The following is a 26,079-nucleotide window of genomic DNA, read 5'->3' on the forward strand; positions in this document are numbered from 1 at the left end:
CTCCCTCTCTCTCACACACACACTCTCTTCTCACTCTCTCTCTCACACACACGCTCTTCTCCCTCTCTCTCACCCGCACTTCTATCTCTCTCAAACACGCTCTTCTCCCTCTCCATCTCTCTGACACACACGCCCTTCTCCCTCTCTCTCTCACACAAACTCTCAACTCCCTTTCTCTCTCACATACATACACACACTCTTCTCCCTCGCGCTCTCACACACACTCTCTTCTCCCGCTTTCACATGCACACTCCTCCCTCTCTCACACTCACACACACTCTTCTCTCTCTCTCTCACACACGCACAATCTTCTCCCTCTCTCTCACACCCGCACTTCTCTCTCTCTCAAACACACTCTTCTCCCTCTCTATCTCGGTGACACACATGCTCTTCTCCCTCTCTCACACACACGTCCTTCTCCCTCTCTCTCACACTCTCATCTCCCTCTCTCTCTCACACACATACACACTCTTCTCCCTCTCACACACACTCTTCTCCCTCTCTCTCACACACACTCTTCTCCCTCTCACACACACGCTCTTCTCCCTCTCTCTCTCACACACACAATCTTCTCCCTCTCTCTCTCTCACAGACGCTCTTCTCCCTCTGTCTCTCACACACACACTCTTCTCCCTCTCTTTCACATACACTTTCTTCTTCCTCTCTGTCTTGTTGCTCTGCACCCCCTGGTCTGTTCTAGCTCCACCTCACCTCAGGCTCTGGAACGTACCTTGAAAACTTATGTTCCCACTGTTTGCTGCTCATCCAATCACAGGCTGGTCTCTCCCTCTATTTACTGCTGATGGGCTCATCTGATTGGATGAGCAGCTGTACAGAATTTTTCAAATCTAAGTCTCTTGTACGTCCATCAATGTTTGGTGGTCTGGGTAGGGAGGGGTCAGGGGCCGGAATCCAGCCCATGGGCATCAAGTTGGACAAGCCTGCACTAGACTGTGCAGTTTTCCAAATGTTCAACCTTATTCGGAATCAGCAAAATAATTCCACATCAAATTCTAACATGGTCATTTCTATATGTTTCCACATCTGGTTGTGCTTTAGTACCATTTGATCAGATTGACTCCTCAAACCATCTGGCAATGTTGACTTGGGTTCCCATCTTTGTGCAGTATTTTTAAATCTCTGCTAAGGTTGAGACCATTTTCCTGGACAGGAATTTTGGGGTGGAAGTAGGGAGGAGAGAAAAAAATAGGTTTTGGATCATTCTTTAATTCTTATTTTTGCTTGTTGAGAACATTACTAGCTAACCTCCCACATCATGAGACACAAACATCAATGGAAATAGAATAAACACTTTAAACAAAAAATAGACATTGGGTGTTTAGGGATTTCTGGACTCCCAGCCTGACATTGTACTATTTGGCATAGCCAGCTTTGGGTTATTTGATCCTCTCTTATAGGCCCTTATGCAAAGGCCCATCAGGTCACAGCCTCTGCACACTTGCAATTTGGAGAAGAAGTTGCACAGGCTTGAGGTGATTTTACTATCTTATGATTTTTTTTTCTCTCTCCAGTTTGCACTTACATTGATGCCCATTGAGTTCATATCATGGGAGAGCAGCAACTTCCCACAGTAACACGGTTTAAAAAGAACAGGCCCCCACTTACCCTGGCAACAAGCTTGTAAAGCTGTGAAAGTGCGGAAGAGTAAAGTTGGGTGCGAAGGCAGGTTGTACTGTACTTGTTGCCCAGCCGCCTCAGCTGGTATTTTACCCAGGTAGGTGTTAAGTGGCCCGGCTGCTCTTGGGCAGTTGAGGCCCTTAAGTGGCTAACGAATGGTCACTCAAGGGCCTCCTTCCACCATCGTTGGTATTTTACCGGTGGCGCGCGGGCGGGGGTGAGGTTGGAGGGCAGTGCCAGCAGCTCTTGGAAGCCAGACATCCTTCACATTGGGGGGAGAAGCCACGACTTCAGGTTATTAACGGCCTGATGACTGTAGACTGTCAAGTACACTCATGGCTTCCTGAGATGGTGCAGGCGGGCTGGCTCCCAACCTTTCAGTCAGTGGGCAAGGCCACTGCCTCCATGTAAAATCCAGCTCATTGTGTGTGTGTGTGCGCGCGCGCATGAAATCCTGCATTGTGCTACTGACAGACCATGGCCAGAATCTTACATTGATTGGATGGGTGTGTGTCCGAACCAAACACATGTGAAATTGTGAAATGACGTTGGGGAGTGCGCCCGATGACATCACGCACGCGAGCAATATTGAGGTTGGCGGGCGCGCGTGGGAGTCGGAGCCACACCCGCCGACAAATAAAAGGCCAATTAAGGCCATTAAAAACCCTATTGCCCACGATTTTACACTCATCGTATGGGCAGGCGGGCAGCCCGTTTTTAACAAAATCTCATCCAAGGGCAGGATGAACTGTCCGGGGTGAAACAGAATAAAAAGATATCTGGGGACTGATGTTTTTTTTTTGAGTTCTGCTGTCAGGTGCTCGAATGTGCTGCATAGACACAGTTTGGTGCACTTTTTTTCCTCATTGTTTAATCTGTCTGGGTCTGCAGCTCCCTGAGGCAGCTCTGCAGCCGTTGTCTGCCTTCGGGGAGCTCACTACAAGCGCCCACCCACACCCTCACTTTTGTTAGCGCCTGCCCTCTCCCTGCCCCCTGCCTCGGCAGCCAGTGTAAAATTGTGTTCAGGGGTCGATCGCGGACGGAAGCGCATTTCGCGTCCGCTTCCAGGTCTGCCAACTTGACATGCATGGCAAGCAGCAAATTCAGACCCGCGAACTTTTTAGCTATGGTTATGCAGTGAATGTTGGTGCACATCACCTGCAAAACTCTGGCCATCCTTCCTGGCTCAGAGGTAGCATTCTTGCCACTAATTTAGATGGTTGCGAGTTCAAGCTTCACTCCAATTTCTGAGTATATCATGTCGGCTGATTCTCCACTGCGGTAGAGAGAGAGTGCTACATTGTTGGAGGAGACGACATATTGAGATGCTGCAGCCCTAGTCAAGTGGATATTAAAGGTCCCACAGCTCTAAGAGTAAAAACCCTAGTTTATATTCAGTGCCCAACCAACAGTGAGGTCCCACAAACATCAAATGAATTAAAGGATAAGAGAATTCTCCATTTAATAAAAAGATCATCTTAGTGCTGTTTTATGGCACCTTGCTGTGTACAAAATGGTGGAGCCCCCTTTAGCCTATGTAACAACAGTGACTGCAATTCAACAATTGGCTGAAAAGTGCCTTGAGGAGGTTGCTGAATAGTAAGTGGTTCTTTCTTCAGAATCAGATTTTCTTGGGCCAGATGCGACTGTACAATGGACAACAAAATAATGCAGAGACAATATTTTATTGATGCAACATTACATTCAAGGTACATCCTTTAACAGAGAGTGTAAAGAAAATCCAAAAATAAATAAATAATGCATCACACAAAGTTTAAGGTGCAGCCTCACACGTACAACATAACATAGGTAAACCAGAGTTGCACACATTGATTCACTGCTGTGAGAGTTTATCATCGAAACCACATTTCAAAGGCAGTGCAAGCTTCAGATTTATTTGTAACATTCACATTCTGGTCGAGGTTGGGGAAAGAAATGATCGGTCAGAAATTACACTGTGTACATCAGCGTACAAACCCATCCTTTTAACACAAGTGTTCATCTGTCCAGTGCCACCATCAAAATAGCAGGCAAAGAAATTTTATACAGTTGTATTTAGGGTTCATACAGCAATATTATACATAGTCAGTCCCAAGCTCATTGAACAAGCCTAGAAACTATTTCAGGTAGAAAACTTGAGGCAAGTTATGCCCTTTAAAGAATGACTGGTGCTGTGAGCTATGTTTTTTGTCCTTCCCCTCTCCAACTCCTGCAGTTCAGAATATTTTTAATTAGATCATAAGCAATGTGGTTAAGTGGCCAAAAATAGTGGGGTAAATATGGTGTGGTTTAAAGAAAATAAATACTTGTTAATAAAAAATATTCTAATCCAGGTCCAACCTACTCCTTCATAGGGGCATGTTGTTTGAGGGTTTTGCTAACAGTGTCGTATTTAAAAGAAAAAGTGTCCTTAGATTGTACAGACAGGTGAGGGTTTTGCAAAGCGCACACATCGCTTTCATAATGCAAATGAAATAGTTAGCAGACAAAATCACGGACAGCTGTGCTGTAGTCAAGCTGCAGCATCAGACGGTGTACAGCCCTGGAATGAACGGTGTCTGACATTTCCATCCTGAAGATGAGACAATAATGTGCTCTATGATAAATCCCCATCACTGAGTATTCAGAAACCCCCAGAGAAGCCAGCTGGGACTGACTACAAACCCGGTGGTTAAGATATTGTTGTCGACAACCCCCGACTTCTGAATTCTTTTTCCCCTCATGTCCTCTCAAGGTGCTGACTGGGACTGGGCGTTACCAGTCCACAGCGCTAAGCTGCCTGCTGGTACTTTGGCCACATAACCATGTGGGAGCCCTAACTAGTGGCGATTGCATTTCTAATACTTCACTCATCCTCTTTGTACAGGGCTCTGCAGAGTGGAGCTTATTTGCCTGAAAGGATTACCCAATGTACTGCAAGTTGCAGAACTTTGAAACAATTGCTCCACTTGGAATGCAATAAACTGCTGAAATATGCCTCGGAGTATGCTTGTCAACTCAAATGAAAAGGCTGTTTGGAGGGAATAAGCATGAGTGGGAGATTTAACTCAGCCTAGTTGATGACCACAAGTTGAATGACATTCTCCTTAAATTTGGAACAAAGTCAGCTGTTTGCAGCAGGACACAAACACAAACAGAATACAATAAATAGTGCAGACTGACACTGACAATTTACAAGTTAAATATGTACAGTACTTACAATAGAATATGACACAAAGTCCAATTATAGAACACAATCATTGCCTCAAGAAGGTTTAAAGCAGAAGCCAAACATTCCTATATTTCATAAGCAGTAAAAGTTTAGAGGTACAGGGTGAAATTTCTCAATGATAAGCAAGAGGACACTTGTGCTTTCTTTTCTAACGAAGTACCTTGGGGACTTTTCTTCCTACATGAAAGGCGCTATATAAATCTAAGTTGTTGGGCTAAGCAACTTGCTAAAAAACAAAATCATATTCAGAAATCGCATGCTTCAAAACTTCAGAGTCCTAGATTTTAACTTCTGGAGCGGATTATGAAGGAAAAAGGCGCTCCCCTATTGCTCATTTAAAGAGCAATTTAACCCCACTGTGTGGTGAATGGAGAGCAAATATTTCCCACTCTTTCCACAATTAATTTTTTTTTACTATTACGGTTAACACATTTAACATCCAAATGTAAACCTGCTTTTTAAACGATGTGCCACGTTACATTAGGAAGAAGAATGGGTCATCCATGCCCTCCATCCTGCTCCACCATTCAGTTTGAATGTGGCTGATCAGCACCTCAGCTCCAATTACCTGTCTTTGCACCTTGATACTGTTTACCTAACAAAACTACTGTGAGATATCACCAGACCAATGTATTACAAGCTTTCAGGTATTATCTAAAGCTATAGGGAAACTATTCGAAGTATTTTGTCAGTTTTAAAATGTCTTTCTATGTCACTGAAATGCTTAATTATGAAGCATAAAAACACTGGCAAAAAGGAACATAGGAATATGTATTTATCATCAAACTGCAGTCTTGTCTAACGCAATCTTTCCCAGGCTTTCACACCCCTGGCCTCCTTCAATTCTTCCATTTGATCTACAATGTACAGGCTCTTGAAACCTAATTTGCATCATCCATCATTTATAGTATTTTGCCTTCTCTCATATGCCTTTTGGTGTATTTGCTTTTGTCCCTTCACCTGGATTTCTCAATAAAATAATCGGCACCAGTGGGATAAATATGTTCAAAAGCACTTTACAAAGACTGTTGCCTTTATTCCTTTGTCAGTTGGATTTTCCTTCTCAAAGTAAAAAAGTTAAACAAAAAGACAATTTTGCACCCTTCTACCCTCTCCTCATCCCATTACAAAGAGTAATGATTAAAAACTAACACCTTTATCCAGTTTCTGCCTTTAGCTGAATTCTGTTAGAGGTCTGGGGAATTATCCTCATTTCCAAAAAAAAAGAGACTTATTTTTAGTAGCTGTTCCCACTCACAGGATGCCAATGAACTGCTGCGTGTGGTCTCGCAATGTGCTATGACGTATAAGACAATGGATGTACTGTGATGCTTCAATTAATCAAATGATTTAACTTCAGAATATTGTCAGAAGTCTTGCAGAAACAACAATTTATATTTCTTTGCGGAGGCTGATTTTCTGTAAAAGTTGTAGTGGAAGATCAACAAACTTATTTAGGAAGAGGAGGACACAAGGGGAAAAAAATCCACACATCAGAGACCATACAGAAATGTAATTAAGATATCATAGAAAAGTTTACAGCACAGAAGGCAGCTACTTGGCCCATTGTCTCAGCACTGGCTGAAAGAACAAGTTACCTAGCCTAATCCCATTTTCTAGCACTTGGTCCACAGCCCTGGAGGTTACAGGACTTCAGGTGCACATCCAGACGCTATCTCTACCAGCCATTCAGGCAGAGAGTCCCAGACCCCTACCTCACTCCGGGTGAGAGTGTTTCTATTTTCAAATATAACCAAGCCTGGCCAAGAAAGGGAATACTTAAGTAAATTAAAGAGCAGAGAAAGGATACAGGTTCTCTAAGTGCGTGAATGCTGACTGCTTGAAAAAGTGCTTTATTTACACTAAGGGATTCACCACACTCACAACTCGACTATCTGAGGTAGATTTTAGACAGTGTGGGTCGGGGGCTAGTTCAAGCTGAAAATACACTGTGTCTAAATGACTGTGATAAAAAAGTTAAATTTGATATTTAGTTTTGCTAAAATAAAACAGATTTACGCCCACTCTCAGATCTATCTATATAAAAGTCATGTGTCTATCACGTAGTCACACAGAAAATCCTTGGCAAATTTGACCCAATTAATAAACACTTCGTTTATTGTCTTTGAGCAGACTCTCAAACGTTTTTCCAAATACTTTAAGTGGTCATGTTGCATCCACCTCCGCGCCCCCCTGCACAGATGTAGCCTCAGACTCATTGTGAGCAAAGACATGGACGACTGTAAACTAAAAAAAAATTCCGATTGATAAAAAGAAATGGTGCATCAGCAATGAAACCGAAAGCCTAACGCTTGCGTTGGAACTGTAGCTTACTGAAGTAGGTTATCTATATACCAACTCAGATCCCTCCCCTTCAAATGCAATCAGTAACACTGAACATAAAAAAAATACACAAGATGCTCAAAATGGAGAGAAACTCCTTTATATTACGCACATTAACATTTAATTTTTGAAATGTTTCCGAGTGTCAATGTTGGCACAGAACTTTACCCAGCAGGTGTGCGCATTGTGGAAATGTGGGTATGCACACCACAATTTCCTGCACAATTCAAAATAAAATGGCTGGAATGTACAGTAAGAGAATAAAAGCTTCACTCCTTGCCTATTTTTCAGTGCATTCAGCTTTGCAGCGATGGTGCGGTTAGATTGTAAATGCAACCTCATTCAAGCTAATGCCAACTACACCCACACATCCACAAATCATACTTGATGTGATTTTTTTTTGCTAACATTTTGCCAAAAATCTGTTGCAATCTACTCAGGTTTAATGTTTTACACCTGGATAGCAATTGATGCCTGCACAGCAATTGGTGACAGTTCTATTTGGTTGCTTGGTCCCAGTTTCACAATCCTATTAATGTGCAGTCACCAAACTAGCCAATCTAGAGTGAGAATGTGACACTTGGCTTTAGGTATCTCTCAGTTTGCCATTGAGAGTTAATGAGGGACAAATGGCAGAAAATTTTCTGCTTCACATTCAGTACAAGAGATTTCAAATTGTGTTGCAGGGAGACTGTCAATGTAATCAGTGGTTCAGTGAGTTCACCTAGGGAGTGGTTTGACTATGTATATCAGGAAAGACTGACTCTGTTCCCAATCTATGCTCAATGCGCCAATCGCAGCAAGGGCAAGGGTAGGGGTGCAACAGTTGACCTCAAAGTTGGCTGTTCCTGATACCTCCTGTGGCCAGGAGTGGACATCACATGACAGCAAGATTGACTTCCCTACCCAGAGTTGAATAATCTGGTGACTTTTTAAGGGCTTACATATGAATAATGGACACAGTTGTACTCAACAAAGTGCTCAGCATCTTCAAAACCATGTCAATAAGGAGTCATTGTCTTACAGAATAAGGTACAAGGGAGGACAAAATGGCAATGAGAATGCAGAAATAAATCATTTCTGATACATACAGGTTCGAATAAGAGTCATCTAGTCTTGTACCCCAGTAATGCACAGGGCCTAGCAGTTGATTTTTTTAATGATAAGTCAGAAAGTCATTGAAGTTTGGGTCTTGAGACTTCCTGCCTCTTCAACCGGCTGGGCTGCTGGGAAGAGCTTCACGCAGAGATGGGGAATTTTAATGTGGGGAGAAGGAGCAAAAGACAAACTAAAATCAAAGTCTGGTGCCCCTCCCACTCGCCCCAGCTTTTGCTTAAATCCCAGTGACTAACCCTAAAGAACAGCATTGGTGGCTGATGCTGGGGGAGCCCAGAGCTTAGATTTGCAATGATGATCCAAACCATTGGGGAAGGCTACAGGGATGCAAAGAATTGGGAGTGGGGTGGGGGGGTATAGTGGGAAACTGATACCACATTACAGCCCAACACTGGCTTTGCTGGATCTGAATCAGTTTGGTTACCTGCAAACACCAAAAAAGATTCCACTCAATCCAGATTTACTGATAGACATACTAAGATTAAACCATTAATCTTTTGAGAGCGCAACTACTGTATAACACGTGGAAATTATCTCCCAATATTTTGGGAGCATTCAGAATTACAGAAACATACAGAACTGTAGAACATCTAGTCATTGGGAACATTCTTCAATAAAACTAAAATATCAGTAACTCTTATTTTGATGTAAACATGCTAAAATAGTCCATAAGATTGGATCAATCTGAACTGAAAAGTATTCCAAATATACACCGGTCCATCCAAATCCAATCAATCAGTCTGCAGACGCTAAAAAACACTGTGAATTCACAAATGCAAAATCAGGGGGAAAAAACCCCCACTTTTTCCTCGTTTTGTGTTTAAGATATACCAGTCTGTCAGTCTGAGGGTACAGGAATATGACGTGGATGGTGAAAGGTTCTTTTTTTTTGCTGCACATTTCATATTTAGGCACTCACTGAGATTGGAAAAAAAAATAAAACACATACACGACGCAAAAGCGGGCAGGGACGGGCAAGGAACCTAAAGGGAAAATGAGAGTTTGTGAACGATGTTAAAATATCTCTAGAACGTGACGGTGATTGATGAACCTTAACAGAGAAAAAAGTAAGCACAACTCTTTTGAAATTCCTGGCCTCCCATACAATGCCTTGCATTTTCTATTCAGTGCGCGACATCCTCTGAAGTATGGACGAAGTGGCCAACTCGTTCTCTTGAGCCATCATTTTTCGAGTGCAGGGAAACAGGAGCCGGTGCAGAGGGGGAGAGAGAGAGAGAGAGAGAGAGAGGGGACAGGTCCCCCACTCAAGCTTGCTGGGAGGAAGCTGAGTATCTGCGTACCTTTCCTGCTCCCTCACTTCCATCACTTGTTCTCGATCAGAGTCTGCACCTTGTAGACCAGCTCACGTGCAATCCTCAGGATCTGCTGGGCATCATGCCGCTCCGCCATTTCTAAAGTAAAAAATTCAGCGATGACATTATTTCCCCTTCAAGCAATAATCCAATTCCGTTTTGAAAAGAAACTTTGGAATGTGTTTCCTCCGCCCTTTCAGACAGTGCATCCCAAACCTTAAACACTCGCTGCATAACAAAGTTCTTCCTCCCCTACCCTCTGGTTCTTTTTGCCAATCGCTTTAAATCTGGCAGTCAACCTTTTGGGCATTGGAAACAGTTTCTCTTTACGTAATCCATCTAAAATCTTCATGATTTTCCCATCCACGTAGCTGCAATCTCTGGAACCATTCTATGTTAACAGCAAATTATATCTAACTAGAGAAGAATGGCACACCCTCTCCCAAACTCATACATGGAGGCAGTAAATGCACAACTGGTGCGGAACTGAGCAATACCATATAGGAAGATTCCAAATGTTATTCCCAGTCTGCCTTGAATTAGCTGATTTCAGCCATTAGGGGCACTATAATTGGCCTCATCATCCCAGGCTGGTTTGCTGAAAAAAAAATCTCAGTTCGACTTTCTTTCCTTCGTTGCTATTTAGTACTGAAAATATGAAAGGCAAAGGTAGGACTGGGGCTGGCTGTGGTGGCACCTCCAACATTCGTAATCTGTTGAGACCACCTAGGCTGACTCGAGAACGGTAAACGGGGTGAGATACCGGATATACTGCTTTTGTCCTCCAAGTTACGTGGACAGCCTACTTTGGAAGTTAGTGTTCTTTCTTTCCTCTGCAAGTCTTCCTGTGCTAAAAACCACTCCTTGCCCAAGCAAGTGGGAACATTGCCACTTCAGTTTTTGAGCCAGTGACCGAGTGTCAACAGAATGCCCTGGGGTTGCCAGCTGGACATTCAGAGTCGTACAGATGAAGAGGAGAAAGAGACAGCATCAAAACTTTCATGCCTACTAAGAAAAGCACGGAGAAAGTGAAATACACTTGTGAGGATGCCAGAGGCCAAACTTACCATTGAAAAACTTTATAATGTCCGTGAAATCCATGTTGTTATCACGAATGATCTCACGGTAAACTTCCACCAGAGCTAAGGCAATGAAAAGGACAAAGTGCTCTGAAGAGATGTACTTTGCTGCCCAGATGACCTCCCACACTGCGAAGACATCCTCATACAAGAGTTCTGTGCCGAAAGATAGTCATTTAAAATGACGTGTTTCAGGACACACTTATTTTGAAAGTAACATTAATTATATGCACAAGCACATAAATGAACAGGTCAACCAATGGACTCAAATGAAAAGTAACAGAAATCTTTGGGGAAGAAAAGTTCTGGTGTTATTTTGTCAGGGAGCTCAAGTGATTATTCTTCACATGCATGCCAATATTCGCGTGTTGGCAGGAATTGTAACCAAGCCCCATCTTATCTCCATGCAATCTTTGCACATACACATTTTCCACCCAAGGCCATGATTGATTATCTTTCCTTCCTAACCCAGCATTGCCAAGTCCTATAAAAATACAAATCTTTCTTCCTTTTAACTCAGCACAAAAAGAGGACAGAGCTGAGGGTCTTCAAGACCATTTGATTCCGTGCTGGGCAGTGCATTAACCAACACATTGACCAGAGGGATAATTAAGAGATTGGAGGTATTGCTGTAGGGTAATAGGGATGAGTGAGGATGGAGAGAATGTTTCATGAAAAAAAGAAAGCGCTACACAGCCAATGAAGCACCTTTTCAAGCGTAGCCACTGTTGTAATGTAGGAAACGCAGTAGTGAATTTACTGTTTGTGGGAGCCTACTGTATGCAATGGGACAATATAATGAGCAGGCAATCTTTTTTTTTACTGTTCTTGATTGAGGGATAAATATTGGCCAGTGCATGATATCAAGGGTATCTTTTGATTTCCCCTTCAGGTAAATGGGTCATAAACCATACTTGCTGGCCAAAGGTCTCTAAGAGACACGCGTTATTCAAATACTGCAGAACAATCTGGATGAAAATTAACATAGCAAGCCCTAAACATACAGATGACACCTGATATGATAATGTAGTTGTCATAGTAACACTTGGCACCCGGCAACATTGTGCTGAACTCCATTCCTAGGGCTTCCTATTCCTGTACGCCACTGTTGAAAACAGTGTTTCAGGCTAGTCTTCTAGACAGTGTAACTGCACAAAGGGAACATCCAGAATGAGAAAAGGCTACTTGGTAAATGAAATCTCATCCCCTAATGCAGACATTATAGAATCCAGCTCCATTATGAATTTTCCTTGTCTTGAAAATTATTTCAAACATTTCTCCTCTGGTGAAAAAAAGATTTGTTCCTTTTTTTAAAAAAAAAACAGATTCCAGATGTGGGCAACATGACATTTATTGCCCATCCCTAGCTGTCCTGAGAATTTTTGTCCTTTTTATTTTTCAATTTTAAACTCCTATGCCTACATGTATAGAGGGAACAGTCTCAGTGAACTTTACCAGCTGTAATGAAACCCTCCCACCAGTTGGTGCATTGCAGAGGGCGTGATTACAAGTTTGCATAATGAACGTGATCACAAGAATTTATAATAGAAAAAGTTGACAGGGAGAATGTTGGGATATAACTTTTTTAATATGTCAGAAGATACTCTGGATTTATTTAGTCCCTAACAAGTAAATAATTTGATAAGGCTCACACTTAACTACCTTTATTAATTGAGTCTCTCTAATCCTTTGTCAAAGCTCATCAATGTTCCACTTCGGATCAGTCTTGGGTCTTGTCACCCTTGCTGCATTCTCTGCAGTGTTTATATGCATTTTACCATTGGAGAGATCATGGGTCTGACAAGTGTGCCTCACTGGTCAGTTGTTAAAGTAGTACCATTAGAAGGATAAGGAGCAGCAACATCATAATAAAACCTCCAAGTCGCTATCTTAAGATTACTATTTTAACTTGGATAAATCCATTGTCACTGGGTCAAAATCCTGGAATTCCCTACTTAACACCAATGTGGAAGCACAGTCAAAAGGAACACAGAGGTTTCAGAAGGTAGTCCACCATCACCTTCGCAGGGCAATGAATATAGTCTTATCAGCATCACTCAAATCCAGAGAGCAATGCATTGAGTTCATGTGGAGTAGCGAGGTTGGCAGCCTAATCTCCTGATTGGTGGAAGTGCACAGCATGAATCAATTCTAGTGGGAAGTAGAAGTGAGCAAAAAAAAGAACGGTGGGAGAGCCAATGTGATTATTAAACTATCCTTTGTAAATCTACTGGAATTCTTGTGCTTACCTCTTTTGAAATCCAGCAGGAACCAACGATAGCAGAAGTAAAAGTGGGTGTAATCTCCATTCTGATGCATTAGCTCAAAGAGCTCCGAGTCCAAAATCTGAAACAGAATTGAAGATAATATCATGGCTCAGTATGATGACGAGAATTAACGTTGTGTGACCTGTGATAAATCTGCAAAGTCAAGACGTGAAAATTCAGTCGCTTTATGCTATGGTATTTCCATCAATGTCAGCAGCCTTCTAATGAGGGCCTGGCACTGCTGCCTCCAGAGTTCTGGAGGACCAGCTGAAAAGGGAGGCTCCTGTGGCAACAGCAGTGTTGAAAGTGAAAATCCCATTGCCGCAGGTGCTAGTTATTATTGCCTCCGGCTGTGGGCCCACTGAGCTTCAGCAATGTTCACATTAGATACCGTACAGAATATCCCTGACATACCTACACAAACAAAGTCACAATCATAAATTCTTAAACAACTGAATGTGCACTGGTGTTTTTGTCCACTGTTGCAGGTTAATGCACAGTGCTATTGATGCATTATCGAGCCTAGTACTTTATGGGAAGAATTTTCCCCCCATTGTGTGTGTGTGTGTGTGTGTGTGTGTGTGGGGGGGGGGGGGGGGGTGGAGTTCAGGAGCAGGTGTGTGCGGGCGCGCCTCTGATCGGCACCCCTGATATTGGGGGCGCGCCGCCATTTTAAGTGGGCGGGCCAATTAAGGCCCTCCCAGGGTGACGTCCGCCAGGAAGCGCTATGCGCTCCCTGTGCAGGCAGTGGGGGGGGAGATTCCTTCAGTCGAGGGTGAGCCCTTTTGCACATGCGCATGAAAGAGTGCACTCATCTCCCTGAGGCTAAGTGCTGCCTCAGGGAGATCGGCGCCAAATTCAAAAAAGTGAAATATAGACAAATAAAATTTCCCTGACACTGTCACATGAGTTGGGGCATGTCCATCACTTTTAATTCAATTTTTATTAAATTTTTCAAAACCTACATGATACCTCATCCCGCCCGACGTCATCCCGCGTCATTTTACCCGCCCCCCCGCTCGCCGAACTCAATATCCTGCCCTATGGGTGGAAGCAGGACTGGAATCCAAAGAGGGGGGAAGTGATAGATCATTGGGCATATTGTAGTATGAACAACTTTTAAAAGCAAAACAACTTATATTCAACTAGCAAAGTGCAATGAAAAAGGGCTAATTAATAATCTTGTTGTAAAGGAGCCTCTAGGGAAGAGTGACCATAAGATGATAGAATTTTTACATTAAGTTTGAAAGCGATGTAGTTCAATCCTAAACTTAGAGTCGTAAATCTTGTTGAAGGAAACTAAGAAAGTATGAGGGGCAAATTGGCTGAGGTAGATTGGGAAACTACATTAAAAATTATGATGGTAGATAGGTAATGGCTAGCATTTAAACAATTAATACATGGTTTACAACAAACTTAAATTCCTTCGAGGCACAAAAACCCAGCAGGAAAGGTGCTCCAACCATGGCTAACAAGAGAAGTTAAAGATTGTATTAGATCAAAGGAAGAGACTGAAAAAGTTGCCAAAAAAAGAAGTAAGCATGAGGATTGGGAGCATTTTCGAATTTAGCAAAGGAGGACCAAGAGACGAATAAAGGAAGAGAAAATAGAATATGAAAGTAAACTAGCGAGAAACATTAGAACGGACTGTAAAAGCTTCTATAGGTATGTAAAAAGGAAAAGATTAGTAAAGACAAATGTGGGCCCACTAAAGGCAGAGGCAGGAGAATTTATAATGGGGAATAAGGAAATGGCAGAGAAACTAAACAAATATTGTGTGTCTGTCTTCAAGGAGGAAGATACAAAAATCCTTTTAGCAGTACTGGAAAACCAAGGGACTAGCGAAAGTGAGGAGCTGAAAGAAATTAGTATTCATAATAAAGTAGTACTGGAGAAATTAACAGGCTGAAAGTTGGTAAATCCCCTGGACCTGATGATCTACATCGCAAAGTGCTGAAAGAAGTGACTGTCGACATAATGGATGCATTGGTGGTCATCTTCCAAATTTCTACAGATACTAGAACAGTTCCTATGGATTGGAAGGGAGCAAATGTAACCCCTCTATTTAAAGAAAGGAGGGACAGAGGAAATGGGGAATTACAGACCTGTTAGCCTGACATCAGTAGTAGGGAAAATATTAGACTCTATAATAAAGGATGTGATAACTGGACACATAGAAAATAATGGTAGGATTGGGCAGAATCAACATGGATTTAAGAAAGGGAAATCATGTTTGACAAACCTGCTAGAGTCTTTTGAAGCTATAACTAGCATAATAGATATAAAGAGTAACCAGTGGATGTGGTGTATTTGGGTTTTCAGAAGGCTTTCAATAAAGTCCCGCACAGGAGGTTAATAAGGAAAATTAGAGGACCTGGGATTGGGGGTAATATACTGGCATGAATTGAGAATTGGTTAATGGACAGAAAGCAGAAAGTATGAATGATTGGGTCATTCTTAGGTTGACAGGCTATGACTGGTGGAGTACTGCAAGGATCAGTGCTTGGGCCCCAGTTATTCACAATCCATAACAATGATCTGGAATGCATTGCCTGGGAGGGTGGGATTGTCCTGCGGGGAGATATTGAGAAGACTGAGCCTATATTCTCTCCAGTTTAGAAGAATAAGAAGTGATTGCATTGAAGCATACAAAATTCTTACAGAGCTCGACAGGGTAGATGCAGGAAGGATGTTTCACTTACCAGTTGGGGGTGGAGTTTGGGTGGGAGTGAAGAGGTCAGAATAAGAGGTAGGTCATTTAGGACGGAGTTAAGGAGTAATTTCTTCACTCAAAGGGGGTGTATCTTTGGAATTCTCTACCAAAGAGGGCTGCGGAGTCTCAGTCATTGAGTATGTTCAGGACAGAGACCGATAAATTTCTAGATATTAAAGATATCAAGGGATATGGGGATAGTGCGGGGAAATGGCATTGATGTAGAAGATCAGCTATGATCTAGTTGAATGTCAGAGGAGGCTTGAGGGGCCGAATGGCCTACTCCTTCTCCTATTTCCAATGTTCCAATCAGAATGGATAGTGTTCACAACGCCAGACTGGGATGGTCTCAGCTGCTTCATGGACCTGGTATTCCATTTATTGAACCCTTATTCATTTAAGGTTGTTATTCGCCTACAACGATTTTCACCCCTCCTCTCCTAAAGGCATTGGCTCCTTGCTAGGGTACAGCTGACAGGTTCTCTAGTACCTCATCCAAGTGGTCATTATTCATATACGAGCTTCAACTTCTAAAAGTGTATTTTCAATAAAATGGGCGACGTTGGCAAGGCCACTTTCAGCGCCCATCCCTAGTTGTCCTGACCTGTTGGTGGTGGGCTTACTGCTTGAACTGCTGCAGTCCTTGTGGTGATGGTGCTCCCACAATGGTGTTAGGCAAAGGGCTTAAAGACATGATCTAGCTAAATTGAACAGTGGTAAATGTCCATGTCAGGATGGTGTGTTACTTGGAGGGAAACATGGGAGGTGCTGGGAGCCACCAGATGGCTGCTTTTGTCCTTCTCAGAGATGGGAGATGCCGTTGAAGTAATCTTGGTGAATTGCTGCAGTGCACCCTGCAGCTTCAATGAATTTCTGATTAATATTACATTTTGGCAAGCTATTCGACCCCAGCAAGTGTGAGAGCTGAGCACAATTCTCCCTCCGCTGATTCAATGGGCTGAATTTTGCCACTTACCAGCAAGTCCTACCTCCGCGGTCAAAAGTCCTCAATGCCTCCTCCCCCACATCATTTTTTGCCAGCCCTCCCGCCTCCCAGCCCATACCCATCACCAATGGGCAGGCAAATTTCAGCCAACATCCATATGTATCTGGCAGCAGAGGTTACTAAATAGAAATAAGTTGCAGGCTGGTTTTCTATTCCAGGACTGTTAAGGTAATGCGGTATTCCTAAAATCAGCTTACACAGACTGGCAGTTCAAATCTGGGACTGTCCTAGTCTTTGTGATTAAACTGCTCACTGGATAAACCTTAAGGGAAGCTGATATCTCATTAGTTATTGATCTATTCCCCAGTTACAATTTTACCTGCTGAAAGAAGGGTATTAGGTGTTCTGCAAGGTGCCATAGAAATAGGGAGATGGTGGTGTAGTGGTAGTATCACTGGACTTGTAATCCAGTAGCCCAGGCTAGTGCTCTGGGGGATATGGGTTCAAATCTCACCACAGCAGCTGGTGGAATTTAAATTCAATTAATAAATCTAGCATTATAAAGTTAGTCTCAGTAATGGTGACCAGGACGGCTATCTCTGATTGTTGTGCTAACCCATTTAATTCAGTAATGCCCTTTTAGGGAAGGAAATCTGCCATCCTTACCTGGTCTGGTCTACAGACCCACAATTGACTCTTATCTGCCTTCTGAAATGGCCCCTACCAAGCTGGAGGACAATTCGGGGTAGGAAATAAATGCTGGCTTTTCCAGTGGCAGCCAAATCCCATAAAATATATTTTTAATTCATTCATGGGATGTGGGCATTGATGGCAACAGCAGCAGTCATTGCCCATCCCTAATTGCCCTTTAGAAGGCAGTGGTGAGCTGCTTGCTTTACAACAGAGTGGCTATTGCTAGGCCATTTCAGAGGGCAGTTCAGAGTCAACAATATTGTTGTAGGTCTGGAATCGCATACAGGTTAGGCCAGGTAAGGACAGCAGGTTTCCTTCCCTAAAGGACATTAGTGAACTGGATGGATTCTTACGACAATCTGATAGTTACATGGTTACCATTGCAGGCTGTGGACCCAGTGCGCTAGCTTGTTTTATTCCAGGCTGATTGACCGAATTTAAATTCCCCAGCTGCCATAGTGGGGTTTACACCCTTGTCTCGTGCAACGCTTCATGTTGGTCTGCCCACTCTAAACACACTTGTTGAATCCTATTCCTGTGTCCCGTTACCTGTATTAAGGATCTCATGTTGGCAAAGTGAGTATCCATGGCACCTCCATTTGGGAAATTCTGATTCATTCTCTTCATTAGCTGAGTAAAGCAGCTGTATGCCAGGGGCTCTAAACAGGAATCAGAACACAAAAACACTCCCGTCAAAAACACAGATACAAAGTGAAGCACTCGACTGTGACACAACTAATTCTACTGGGCCCAGGGCTGTCCTTTGGTTTCATGGGGCAGATGGTGAAGACTGGGAGGTGCGTACAATGTTTAAATTCCAGTTCCAATGGTTTTCTTCAAGATGCTGAAACTAAAAGAGTTTTGGTGTTCCAGGGATCAAGGTCACATGTGGACCATGGTTCACAGCCTGGATATCTCTGTATGAGTAAAAGAAAAAAACAAACTTCCATTTATATTGTTACGTTCACCACTCAGGACATCCCAAAGCACTTTACAGCCAATGAAGTACTTTTGAAGTCTAGCCAATATTGTAATGTAGGTAATGGTGCAGTTAATTTCCACACAGCAAGATCCCACAAACATCACTGAGAAACATGATCGGGATAATTTGTTTTAGTGATGTTGGTTTAAGGATAAGTATTGGCCAATGCATCAGCAGCACTCCCCTACTCTTCTTTGAATAGTGTCATGTGATCTTTTTTGTCAGCCCAAGGCCTCAGTTTGACACCTTGCCTGAAAGATGGCACCTCTGACAGTGCAGCAACCCCTCAGTGCTGCGCTGGGAGTATCAGCCTAGATTACATGCTCGAATTTGGTATAAAAGCTTCCCTAAAGTAATCAAACTTAACTCCAGAATATCTGTTCACCCTATAGTTTCGTTATCAACCCCAGATTGGATGTCCTTCCCTCATGTAGTGCTGTAGTACATTGCCTGTAGTTTATCATAACTAACTTTGTAATGAGCTTCTGAGAGCCCAGAAATCATAATATTTTGTGATGTTTTATTCTCAGTTTATATGAATTTTTGGAATCTTCAATTATGTTCCCTACAAGATGTATAAGAACTTAAATCTGGCACTTCAGGGTCGATGTTTTGACACTGTGTCATGTAAACTTACACTTTAAAATTGGAATGAGCAATTATAGCATTTATTCAAGTCTTGTTGCTATCTCTTAAGTGAATTGCTTACCACTGTCCAGAATAACCATTAGTGGTGCCAAGAGGTCACACATTCCCTGAACATAGCCCACATCCAAGTGTTCCCACACATAACTGCAAGGCAAGGAGAAAACAAAAATGATGAGAAACATAATTGAATCAAACAATCAGAACATGCTAGATATGTATCTAACAGGTAGTAAACAGATTTGAATCCAAACCTGCACATTACAGTCTTCAGTCTTTCTAGGTTGATTGTAGTAAAATACCAGTAATTTCTATCACAACGCTGTACATCCTTATCAATCCGATGCCAATTTAATGATACAGCATCCATCAGTTCTGTCTAAGAGGTAAGCAATATTCAAATTGTGTTCAATAATCAATAATTATAGATAAGGGTCTTCATAAATGCATGCTCAATTCAAATATAGATTTTCAATACATCATTCTCAGCTATCTTGTTATGCCATATCCTAATCCCAGTACATCATCTTTTTTTGATTGGTTTTGTTACATGTTTCTTTGGATTCAATGACAATACATCAGCTGTGTTGCTCCAGTTGTGATGCTCTGGTGGATTGAGTGGTGAGTACTAGACCAGTAACTCAGAGGTTATGAGTTCAAATCATGCAAAGCAGTAAAGGCGCCAGGCCAAAATATTCATAAAAGCTACCAGATTGTCATAAAAACCCAACTGGCTCATTACTGCCCTTCAGGGAATCTGGCTTACACGTGACTCCAGTATCAGACGGTGTGGTTTGCTCTTAATGCCTCTGAAGTGGGCGATGCAACCAATCAGAAACGCAGCCTTGCTCTCAATCCAGGAACAAATAAAAAAAATCCCACAATGAATAATCAATTGGTCGAACTGCAGTAAATCATTTCAAATGGTTGTAGTTATTTAAAATAGCAAAGTCCAAGTGGCTGAATCAGTCTCTTGTGCACAGCATAACCTCTGTTTCTTGAATGTTGTCACTTTGCTGGACAACTAGGCAAGCCAGTTTACCAGGGATAAGAGGAATGAATCAAGATCTCAAAAGAGTTCTAGAGCCATGAAGAGATATGGAGAAATTGCACATCAATCTTAAACTGAGGATCAAATCTCGGACTACAACCATGGGAAGCCTTGAATAAGGAAGTGAAATGTGGCCTATGAAGAGCCGAGAGAACACCAAATTTAACACATTTAAGTTGGGGTGCTGAACAGCTTGCAGGGGTTCGAGAAAAACATGGTAAAATCAGCAACTTTGAGAAGGATTGGATAAATGACTATGGTGCAAGACTGAGTGTAATGGTTCATTAGGATAATCTCTAATTAAACTATGAATAAAACAGCTAAAACCTGACAAATAGAAAATGGAAGGAGACAAGAAAGAGTAGCTAAGATAAGAACATAAGAAATAGAAGCTGGGATAGACCATTTCACCCTTCAAACCTGCTTTGTCATTCAGTAAAATCATGAGCGATCTTCTATTTCGCTCCTTTCTGTACTACCCTCATGTCCCTTGATTCCCTTTGTATCCAAAAATCTATCAATCTCTGCCTTGAAGATACTCAACAACTGAATATTCTCCATCCTCTGGGGTAGAGAATTCTAAAGATTCCCTTTGAAATGTTTCCTTAAGGTAATTAAACATAACTCCAGAATATCTGTTCACTCCACAACTCCATTATCAATCCCAGATTGGTTGTCCTTCATGCATTTAGTCTGTGATGGTATTTTATCACAACTATCTTTGTAATAACCCTCAGAGCTCAGAAATTATAATATTTTGTAATGTTTCATTATCAGTCTATATTAATCCTTGGAATCTTTAACCTTTTGCTACAAAATTTAAAGATTTCGAGTGAACAAATATCTCCTCATCTCAGCCCAAAATGGCTGACCTCTTAATTCTGAGATTGTGACCCCTACCCTCTAGACTACCAAGCCAGGCGAAACATCCTCCCAGCATCTGTTGAGCCCCTTAAGAATGTTGTATGTTATAATGAAATCACCTCTAATTCTTCTAAACTCCAGGGAATATAGGTCTAGAATACTCAACCTCTTCTCATAGGGCAATCCCCTCATCCCAAGGGTCAGTCTAGTGAACCTTCATTGCACTGTCTTTAAGGCAAGTATATCTTTCCTTAGGTAGGAAACCAAAGCTATACATTGTCTATATAGTTGTAGTAAGACTTCTCTACTCTTATACTCCAATCCCTTTGTAATAAAGGCCACCACACCATTTGATACTTGCTGGACCTACATGTTAACTTTCTGTGATTTGCATACAGGTCCTGTGAATACCAATATTTCCTAGTTTCACCATTTAAAAAAAATTCTGCTTCTCTATTTATCCTACAAAAAAGATGACCACACTTTTCCACATTATATTCCATCTGCCAGGTTCTTGCCCACTCACTTAACCTGTCCATATCCCTTTGCAACCTCCACATGTCTTCTACACAGCTTAATTTCCCACCTAACTTTGTATTGTCAGCAAACTTGGATATATTACAATCAGTCCTCTCATCTAAGTCATTGATATAGATTATAAATAGCTGAGGCCCAAGCACTGATCCTTGTGGTACCTCACTGATTACAGGCTGCCAACCTGAAAATGACCAGTTATTCTACACTCTGTTTTCTGTCCATTAACCCAATCGTTAATCCATGCTAAATATATAATCCCATGAGCCCGAATTTTGTACAATAACCCCTTGTGTTGCACTTTATCGAATGTTTTTTTGAAATTCCAAATACACCAATTTCCTCCTCAACTACCCTGCTAATGGCAACCTCAAAACATATCTAACAGTTGTCAAACTCAATTTCCCTTTTGTAAATCCATGTTGACTTTGCCGAAACATATTAATGATTTTCTACATGCCCTAATATCACATCCCTAATAACAGATTCTAACATTTTCCCTGTTGGCAGGCTAACTGGCCTAAGAGTTTTCTGTTCTCTCTCAGCTCCTTGCTTGAATAATAGGGTTAATTTTAATAACAGGGTTAATTTTGCTACCTTCCAAACACATTCCAGAGTATTAGGAATCCAGGAGGATCAAGACTAATGCATCCTCCATCTCTGTAGCTACCTCGTTTAAAACCCTAGGATGTAGACCATCAGGTACAAACAGCATTGACTTTTAGCCCTGTTGGTTTCTCAATAACTATTTCTACACTAACATTAATTTCTTTAAGTTCCTCATTCGTGTTAGACCCTTGCTTCCCCACTACTTCTAGAATTTTTTTTGGTGTCTTCTACCATGAAGGTAAATGCAATGTCTCTGCCATTATAATTTCTCTTGCATCTTGCTCTTAGGCATCTATGCTTACTTTCACTAATTCTTCCTTTCTACATACCCAAATAAGCTTTAACAATCTGCTTTTGTGTCTCTTATTAGTGTCACTCTCATATCCGCTTTCTTTATCAATTCCGCTTTCTTTATCTGTGTCTTGGTCATTCTTTGCTGAATTCGAAAACTGAATTCTCTCTCTGACTGAACAGAGCAGGTAAGACTGAGAGTAACAGTTCAGAGATAATGATGGGGTAAGTGGGGGAAAAGGTATTGTGGGCTTTACAGTCATGTCATGAACCACCATAATAAGAACTTTATGTTGAGACCAGGTATGGACAGATAAGTTCAGAGGAAAAGAAAATACACCAGAGAATGATACTGGGTAATGGAAATGGAGGACCGTAGCATGTTGGGAAAATTGCTGGATTAGTAATCCTGAGGCCCAGACTAATACTCCAGAGAATGGTGTTCAAATCCCACCATGGCAGCTGGGTGAGTTTAAATTGAATTAATAAATCTGGAATGAAAATGCTAGTTTCATTATTGCTGATCGGGAAACTACTGGATTGTCAGAAAAATCCATATGGTTCACTCATTATCTTCAAAGGAGGAAATCTGCTCTTCTTACCTGGCCTGGCCTAGATGTGACTCCAGACCACAGCAATTTCCCTCTGAAATGGACTAACAAGCCACTCATAAAGGGCAATGAAGGATGAACAATGGCCTTGCCAGTGATGCTCCCATACAAAGGACGCATAGAAAAATGCCAGAAATATACTCAGTCCCATTGCCTACTCTGAAAGCTCAAACTGATAGGAACAAGTGAGTAGGGAGAATCTAAAAGCACTTGAACGATTATACATTCATCCCACTAAAACTAGCCAGAATGCACGAAGCACTTTAATGCAAACAGCTCACGTCCAATGAAATGTAAACTAAAGCCGCCCGCCCATTTCAGTGATGAACTTTGACACCCAAAAGGAAGAACATCATTCCCTGTTGTTGGGTGAAGTTCCACTGAATGTACCTCCAGTCCCCTTTTTACTTAGCTTACTGTCTCTTCAGAATAGAATTGAAGCCTACTGACCGTGTATGTTGTCGATAGTAAAGATGAGCCGCTTTCCTGGGACATTATCAAATCTAACTGAGTACACAGCTGTTCTTCTGACAATGAGTCCTGAGCTCCAGCTTTTTGCAGAACACTTTTTCTTCTAGAACTAGATCCTCTAACATTGGGAGTCTGTTCTTCAACCCTGTCTGATTCAGTGTTATCTTCTTCCTCCAATACACCTTCTTCCAGGCATAAACTTTGATCATCAGTGCTTGAAAGGATTCGGGAGTGTCCCGACGTGACAGAATAGTTCCTCGAAGAAGGCAGTCCAGAATCTGGGGAGTCAAACTCTATTGATGGTCGCTCTTCAACTGCTGCGGTCGGGGTGTCAATGTTTACGATCGTTGTTGTTGCGTCATCCACCATTTTAAAGACTTTGTCTCCCTGGTCCACTTCATCAACAGAAATGAAGACCTAAACAAGATATTAAAGGGAGTGGCATCAGTAAACGACCAAGAGTTTGCATGTGAGCAATGCAGTGAAGCAGAGAAATTCCTCTAGAGGCAGATATGAAAGGTTTAAAAAAAAAAATCAAAACGTATACAAAATGTCCCACTGCATATCTAGCTGGGATCGCTGTTATCTATGGGGAAATTATCTCACAGGATTGTCTGGAGTCTGATGAAGTACCTATAATCAAAATGTTAAGATTTCCAGCATTCACAGTATTTTTTTTCTTTTTATTATACTTATCTGCAAGGATGAATGACAGCTGCATCCCTGAAGACATGCTCCATGGGGAGCTTGTTATCGGCCTGAGACCAACAGGTCACCCATGTCTGCACTACAAGGGTGTCAGTAAGCGAGACTTCAAGTCGATGCATGGGAACTCCTTGCTGCTGACTGGAGTGCTGGGAGACAAGCAGTCAGGAAGGACGTGGAGAAAGTAGAGGACAAAAGAAATGCCCAGAGGATGGAAAAGAGAGACCGCCGGTAGGAAATAAAACATCAGTCAATCTCGGGCCAATGCTATTCATCTGTGCCATTCACAAACCAGCCTCTACAGCCACAACAGATGATGTTAAATACAGAAGTGACATACACCCTGGGCACAGTCCATCGTCTCCGGAGATGGATGGATGCCAAATCCGGAATCAATGAGGAGGAATCCTGCCGCCAGTCACAAGTCTAGTCCTCCTGCTGTCAATAATGTGATGTATTGGCTATTCAGTCATTAAAAGTGCTTCAGCACATTGCCTGCCTGACTCCGGTATTCTGTTGAAGAGTATGTCATAGGGAATCAGCTCAATTCCAATTTCTGATTGGCAAGCTCATCAAGCTAAAACCAACTCAATCTGGGAGAACTGTCAACCTTTGCAACTTTGGGAAATAAGCATTAGAATAAGAAGAGTCGTGAAGCGGAGAATCACGTGGGATTGATGGGTGCATAGGGAGGGCCGTGAGTGAAGAATGGGGAAGGGCCATGCAGTGGAGAGGCAGGACGGGCTTCATCCTGAAGAGTTTGAAAGGGCTGTGGAGAGGAGAGTGAATGCATGTGCCATTCTGCTCACCAGCAGTGTTTAACAGATTTTTAGTTAATGTGTTTGGGAGTCTTTTGCAAAGCCAGCATTTACTGCCTATCACTTATTATACTTGAGAAGGTGGTGGTGAGCCATCTTCTTGAACCCCTGCACTCTATTTGGTATAGCTACAGTGCTGTTAGGAAGGGAGTTCCAGGATTTTTATTGCAACGGCAGTGAGGGAATGGCGATATAGTTCCAGTTCAGGATGACGTGTGACTTGGAGGGGAACTTAAAGGTGGTGATGTTCCCATGCTTCTATGGCCATTGTCCTTCTAGGTGGCAGATGTTGTGGATTTGGAAGGAGCCTTGATGAGTTGCTGCAACGCATCTGGTATATGGCACATATTCTTGCCACTGCACACTGGTGTGAAGGGAGTGAATGTTTAAGGTGGTGGATGGGGTGTTGTTCAAGTGGGCTTTGCCATGGGTGGTGTCAAACTACTTCTGTGTTTTTGGACCTGCACTCATCCAGGCAAGTGGAGAGTATTCCATTGCACTCCTGACTTGAGTCTTGTAGTTGGTGGACAGGCTTTGGAGAGTCAGGTGGTGAAGAATTCCCAGCCTTTGACCTGTTCTTGTAGCCACAGTGTTTATATGGCTAGTCCAGTTCAGTTTCTGGTCAATAATAACCCCCAGGATGTTGATGGTGGGTTTCAGTGATAGTTATATTGTTGAAAGTCAAGAGAAGTAGGTTAGATTCTCTCTTGTTGGAGGTAGTCATTGCCTGGCACTTGCGTGGCATGAATGTTACTTGCTACTTATCTGCTCAAACCTGAATGTTGCCCAGGTCTTGTTGCATTTGGGCACAGACCGCTTCAGTATCTGAGGGGTTGTGAATGGTATTGAACACTGTGCAATCATTAGTGAACATCCCCACTTCTGATCTTATGTTAGAGGAAAGATCATTGATCAAGCAGCTGAAGATGCTGATACCAACTGGTTAAATGCACTAGTTTGTAAATTTTTCCTGGTCAGACAATTAGAGAAAGGCATAGCAGCGACACTTCAAACAGACTCCTGATCCCAACTCTAGTGACAGTGATGGTGGGAAATACGGCTGGAGATTTTAGTATCTAATACAACATATAAAAATAAAGAATTGTATTTATATAGCACCTTTCATGACCTCAGGGCATCCCAATGAAGTTCTTCTGAAGTTCTCACTTTTGACCCGTG

The 26,079-nt window shown here is 42.2% G+C and overlaps 1 protein-coding gene across 1 annotated transcript in view; it reads right to left on the minus strand.

Moving 5' to 3' along the window:
* Window positions 1-3,311: 3,311 nt before the first annotated feature.
* The window catches only part of sgsm2 (small G protein signaling modulator 2), a 228,997-nt gene continuing 206,229 nt past the window's right edge, over window positions 3,312-26,079 (minus strand). Inside the window, exons 17-24 of the mRNA XM_078548103.1 lie at window positions 23,357-23,794; window positions 19,201-19,325; window positions 19,011-19,093; window positions 17,869-17,978; window positions 12,950-13,046; window positions 10,689-10,856; window positions 4,405-9,720; window positions 3,312-4,340 (exon numbers count right to left, since the gene is read on the minus strand). Of these exons, the coding sequence (XP_078404229.1) occupies window positions 9,632-9,720; window positions 10,689-10,856; window positions 12,950-13,046; window positions 17,869-17,978; window positions 19,011-19,093; window positions 19,201-19,325; window positions 23,357-23,794 (1,110 nt within the window). The 3' untranslated portion in view covers window positions 3,312-4,340; window positions 4,405-9,631. The remainder of the gene's footprint in view (window positions 4,341-4,404; window positions 9,721-10,688; window positions 10,857-12,949; window positions 13,047-17,868; window positions 17,979-19,010; window positions 19,094-19,200; window positions 19,326-23,356; window positions 23,795-26,079) is intronic.

This window comes from Cetorhinus maximus, chromosome 9 (genome assembly GCF_964194155.1).
Source record: "Cetorhinus maximus chromosome 9, sCetMax3.hap1.1, whole genome shotgun sequence".
Lineage (NCBI taxonomy): Eukaryota > Metazoa > Chordata > Chondrichthyes > Lamniformes > Cetorhinidae > Cetorhinus > Cetorhinus maximus.